Source organism: Anopheles funestus, chromosome 3RL (assembly GCF_943734845.2).
Source record: "Anopheles funestus chromosome 3RL, idAnoFuneDA-416_04, whole genome shotgun sequence".
NCBI classification, from domain to species: Eukaryota; Metazoa; Arthropoda; class Insecta; order Diptera; family Culicidae; genus Anopheles; species Anopheles funestus.
In genome coordinates, this window is record NC_064599.1 from 29,448,906 (window position 1) to 29,454,905 (window position 6,000).

Genomic DNA, 6,000 nt, shown 5'->3' on the forward strand with positions numbered 1-6,000 from the left:
ATAAACTAACGATAGAAAATATGAACATTCATTATATCTATATTGTTTTGTGCCAGTCCGGTTATCTCATCAATTTCCTTTCTATTTACGATTACTCATCGTATCATTCAATCAGCTTAATTTTATTACCACATCGTTATAGCTATTGAGGTTGTTTTCACCCCTTCACCCCTTTTTGGCGCCTTATCTAATCTTACCATCCGTATCATCCATATCTTCCAGCCAATGAGGGCCGGCTGACGGAAACAGAAGCACTGGAAGAGTTGAAACTTCTTTACACCCAGCTGCAGCGGCTGTACGAGCGTATCCCGCAGCGCGGTGCAGCAATCCTTACCGTCGCCAGCCTGATGGAAGCTTGCCGTACCACTACGCTACGACCACCACCCGCCATCGGTGCGCCCAGCCCACTGAAGGCCATCCAGAGCGCTGGTATGGCGGGTGCACCCGATGGCCTATCGATGGCGTCAGGTGCAACGGGCATCTCGACAGCAACACCCACCACCATCCAAAGGATGGACAAGAGCACCAACACCAACACGACGTCAACGATCCCGAACGGTTCGGTGACGACTGCACCCGGAAATGGGTCAATCGTTCCGATGCCTTCGCAGACACGCATCACCATCACGGACGATGCGGACAGCGTGCAGGAAGTGGACCGGGAACGCCACAAACTGGGTGCCCGTTCGATCGACGGCAGTGACTTCCGGCTGGACCATCAGCAGCTGCAGTGCATGTGTAGTGGTTCGGGCGATGAGGAACCGTACGCCGGCAGGGAAGTGCTTTCTCGCTCGATGGAGCTGGATACGGGCAGGCGGAACAATAATTGCTGCTGCAGCTGCAGCTGCTGCTCCACGACTCGAACCGTTGGCAATCGACAGCAGCAGCAGCAGCAGCAGCAGCAACAACATCGGCGTAATGATAGTGTGATAAATAATTCCACCAGTGCCGTGCTGCTGAACAGTGCAAGCGGTGCGGTTAATTGTAATTGTAAGATAAGTGGAGTGAACGACAAATCCGGTTCCGGTTCCGTGAGCACCGTTGCCGGTCGGCGGAAACCGGATGTGGACGGTGCGGTGAGTGCGGTACCATTGCATAAAGCCAAACAACACACCTCGGAGCTGGTGCTGAACTGTCAGTTCGTTGGTGGGTCGCACGATGGTGGTGCGGTCGGTGCTGTTGGGCAGGGATATGCTGTACCGAACAGTCCCAGCACGGTTGGTGAGCACCGGAAGCAACAGCAACAACAGTGCACGGAACAGCCTCATCATCCTGCACCTTCCCATCCACATCATCAGCGTGCCTCCAGCACCAGCGAGTGTGGTGAGTTCAGTACAAAAGCTTTCGAATCTTGTGATAATCTGCTACATCAGCACCACCACTACCAGCAGCAACCGGCGCACGGCCGGCACAAGCTAGCGGGCAGTGCCGGTGACAGTGTAGATAGCCACGCCACACAAACCGGCCCAGCAGTGGAACGTACGCTCGGTGGCGGGGTAGCCGGTACCCTTGCCCAGCTTACACCGGCGACGGATGAGGCCACAATCCGGTCGGTGAATCTAGAAAAGTTTAACAAATTGTACGCCAATAACAGCAGTAGAATAGATAGCCTGAAAGAGCACTTTCTCATGCGGAACGCGCTCACGACCGCGCTGCAAAATCTCGAAATTGAAAATCGGTCACGGTGTGCGGTAGGTCATGGGCGCATCCGACCACGGCATGCGAGCGATGACGATGGTCCAGAAGGTACGGTCGGCATAATGGAACCGCGCGATGTACCGACGGTGAAGGGGGATGATGATCCGTCGCAACGTAACGTTGCCCGTGGGACGATGATTCCCACGGTCAGTAATCCCGGTGCGGATGATGCAATCAATAGTAAATGCAATAGTAGCAATAGTAGCACCAGTAGCTGTAATAGTAGCAAAAGCAGTGGTAGTAATAAACGAAACAACAATGATAACAGCAACAGTAGTAGTAGAAACAGCAACAGTACTAACAACAGTGCCAACACACCGGAAACATCTACTGCTGGAGAGGGTGGCGGTGTTGCTGGTGACGGTGGAGAGGCAGGCAGTGGAGCAAGTGGGAGTGCCGATCTCGGTAGCTCTAGTGGTGGTGTAAACAAGAAGAAAAAATCGCCCGAAAAGCGTCTCGTTATCGATTTGAACGATCGTTCCAAATACACGGAAGAGGTGTCGGTATGAGTATGCTAGAAATTGATCACGAGTAAGAGAACATAAATGTAAATTTTGCAAACAGAATGTGAGGCGACCATGGCACACATAGACACCTTCGTCGAACAGATAGAAGGGCAGTACCACAAACACACACACACACTCAAACCGAAACGATTGAAAAAACTAACGAAACAAAAACGAAAACAGCACAATCAAACTTCTTTAGCCGAATGGATACTGACGCGTCCGCTAGGGAGCAACACCATGTGGACACTTTCGTTCTGTTTTGCACTTTTATTGTCCATAGCCGTCGCCGCAGAAAAGACATCGCTATCGATTCATTCTTTTCTGCTCTTCCCCTTAACTCTTAATCGCATTTTCATCCTACCTCCCCACAGAAAAGATTAGAGTGGTATCGGTTACTATTAAAGTCGAAACTGTCGGTAAAGCTGTCATCAAGTTTGGTTGTGTTTCATTTTTATCATCTCTTTCTGTTTTATCTGTTTTATCTGTGTACATCATTTGCTTGAACTATTTCTAAATACGAACGGCTTTCCCTCGTGAATAAAAAAAAACTATTTCCTTTTTTTCAATTTTTACTTTTTTTATACTTTTTGCTTAACGTGTTATAGTTTCAATATTTGTCTGCTTCATTGCAAAAGTGAAATGGAGACGCCTGGTATCTGACGATATTGTGGTGGAGGCGCCTGGTACTTTTCAATATTTACTCTAATTTTTTTCGCTTCTTTCAATCGTGCACTAAATCTTCATTCCGTGTTCGAATTTTTTACCTTCCATTTTATCGTCACACAAATCATTGTTTATTCTTAGTACAGTCGGATACGATCCAATTTTGTATGAATCATGAGATGGGCTGCTGATAATATCAACGCATTAAAGTACCGTGCTGCAAACCAATGACCGTAATTTAGCACGAATCGTGGTAATTTCCCTTCCAGCCACCCTTCCAGACATTACCGCTGTGCATAATTAAAACAAACAATGCACTGTTGTGTCATATTTCTCACAAGTTTGCGTTCCGTTTCATCGACAACAGGCTTATCGGAGGGTGATCATTCCGTATCACCGTTTGGACCCGGTCGTAAAATCAATTTATGAACCGTACGAGCACAGCGCAACACGTACACCAGGAAGATACTTTTTCACTCGATTTTATCACTTCCCCGACTTCTAACACCCACCCCCTCCACCTTTTAAGCGTTGGTGAGAAGCTGTTTCGTATTGGCTTACAATTGTTTCGACATTTGTTTTGTGCCACACCTCCGCACCCGGCACAGACAGTACAATGTATTACATTATTTCCAATTTCCTTTACGTGCGCACTCTGTGCTCATAAACGCGTCCTCCTGGGTAATGTACAAGTGGGAGCAGCTACAGCTGAGATATGGCACTCTTGTTGTCATTTCGAAATGTCTTCCCAGAAGGAAAGTGAAACGTACCGAATGCGCTACGCGCTCCATTATTTAGAGTATTTATGAAATCAAAGAATCTTCGCTTCCGTGTGCAAGAAATCGCTTCTTAATGCGTTCATGCCTTCCGGCATGAAGGTTGTAATAAAAGCAATGTTTTTATAGGCGTTTCTTTTATTGAGTTCTATTGCTTCAATGGTGCAGAAAAAAACATGACATTGCTTACTGCTTCTCATTTCTTGGGGAATGTTTTTGGATAGCAAAGATTACACTATTCGTTGTTACTTGAGCGCTTCTTTTAAAACTGTAAAGATAAACAAAAGGCTTTATGTGCCAATGGGCAATTGGACGCATGTTTTCAAGGGTTTCAAATATTTGTTTTTTTTTTAATTGTAATTTCAACACATCAACTTGAAAGGAAAATGTTTCATTTTTGTTATTTCTTTATTTCAATACTGGAAGCATTGAACTCGATAACCCTTAGGACACTAAACTGTGGGCATTGTTTCAAAATAGATTATTCTGTATGATTGACATTGGATTTGCATACACAAAGCAATGTACCGAGTGGTGCATTTGTTACAGCGTTGGTTTTTGAAGTGATGAAGTGATACGAAATTCCTTCCAGAATGTTTTCCTGCGGACAGGATTGGTTTTTAAAATTGAGAGCTATACAAATTTCAAATTGACATTACAACAGCTTTGCAATTGTTGAGCCACAAAAAGAGAATATGCTTGTCCATACACGATAACTTAACCAACAAACAGCTATGACGATAGGTGAAAAAAGTATTGCATTAAACAAATCTTCGAATCTTCGTTCAAGCGGAATTGAACCGATAAAAATGGAAAACATTCTCTTTACAGCAAACCTCACATGGGGAAAAAATTTTATTCGCTTAAAATTGTGTTAGCATGATTTTGCTCTTTCAGTTATCTACCGATGAAGACGCCTTGTACTGGATGTACAATAATGGAGACGCCTGGTACTGAATGTACAATAATGGAGACGCCTAGTATTTCTTGAAAATCAATGTTTTGTTAACAACCATGGCTTATTTTACCTTTTACGTTCACTTCATGCACCTCACATCGAAATGCTTTTTTCTCATAGAAGCAAGTTTATGTTACTCATAATATAACAGTACCCGTACAAGTCAAGATTTTGGAACATATTTTTCCACGTATAACAACATTTAAAAAAAAAACCAAAAAAGTACCTGTTGAAAGATTAACCGTAACAAAGAACATTACCAAACCACACACGAAACGATTCAAACGAAGAAGAGCACGCATATTGATATCATCAAAAGTTCATCCATCAATATTCTCAAACTCCCACAGCAACTGAACAAATGGCAAAAGGGCATAATCATGGCCAATGTGATTTACGCACGAAATATCGTCATTCACTTACAAAAATGTTTATTTTGGAAACTTTTTTTTATCTATTTGTCCTTGCTGCTTTCCTCACGGGAAAGAAATACATTTCCGAAATACTACATGCGAACAGCTCATTTGCATATTGGATGAATTATTGCTTGATGATTTGTCAATACCGGCGACCATTTCCTTGTTTTCTATCCGATGCGTGTAGGTTTTATTTATTTTGTTACACTTTGTGCATGAACGGGTCGTTCACAAGCGATGGGTACGATTGATTTTTTGACGATAGACTTTGTGTGAAGCGATGACGGTAGCTATTAACAAATATTGAAATAGTTTGATGGGGTAAGAGTGATTCGTTTATTTGTATTCTTAATTTTTCGTTAATATTTTCAAATATTTTCGTTCCTGTTTATATGGTGTTCTTTACTAGTTAAAATACAAATAACCTCAACGTAGATCGATTATTAAAACACCTTGAAAATCAACATTTCAAACACATTCTGCTCAGTTTGCAACACAAAGACTGTTCCTTCTTTTATTCCTTCCACAAACACAAAAAAAAACATCAATTGCTCCACCGAATTGAACTTCCTCACCGGAAACAGTAAGCAAAACGGAAACCTTTTCCAGTTTCGGTCTACTTACTTGCAAAGCTGTTGCTAATATCCTGCCGGCTAAATGCAGCAAACGTAACAGCAAACCAAAGTTTTCATCTCCCAGCTTCCCTTGCAAAGCCAAAATAGTATTTATGAAGTGGTGGAAGATAAATACGTTCTCTAAGAGAGCCCCTTAGGAAACGTTAATGTAGAACGGTTTTTTGCAGTATGGAAGATGGGAGATGACACCCAATTTTCCGACCAAGTTTGGGGGGGGGGGTTTCGATTCATGTGGACACAATTAGTAATGTTTGCCGTTCCTATAATAGATTGCACCATCGAACGTTAGTTAGTATCCGATTACAATTTTGCTATGTTTAATCAAACATATCTCAAAACTTTACT

General features: G+C 43.2%; 1 protein-coding gene across 3 annotated transcripts in view; it reads left to right on the forward strand.

The window, feature by feature from the left end:
- LOC125771263 (uncharacterized) overlaps positions 1-2,679 on the forward strand; it is a 96,775-nt gene extending 94,096 nt beyond the window's left edge. For all 3 annotated transcript variants that reach the window (XM_049441686.1, XM_049441687.1, XM_049441688.1), the window contains one exon: positions 223-2,679. In XM_049441686.1, coding sequence (XP_049297643.1) covers positions 223-2,207 — 1,985 coding nt within the window. In that variant the 3' untranslated portion in view covers positions 2,208-2,679. The remainder of the gene's footprint in view (positions 1-222) is intronic.
- The last annotated feature ends 3,321 nt before the right edge of the window (positions 2,680-6,000 follow it).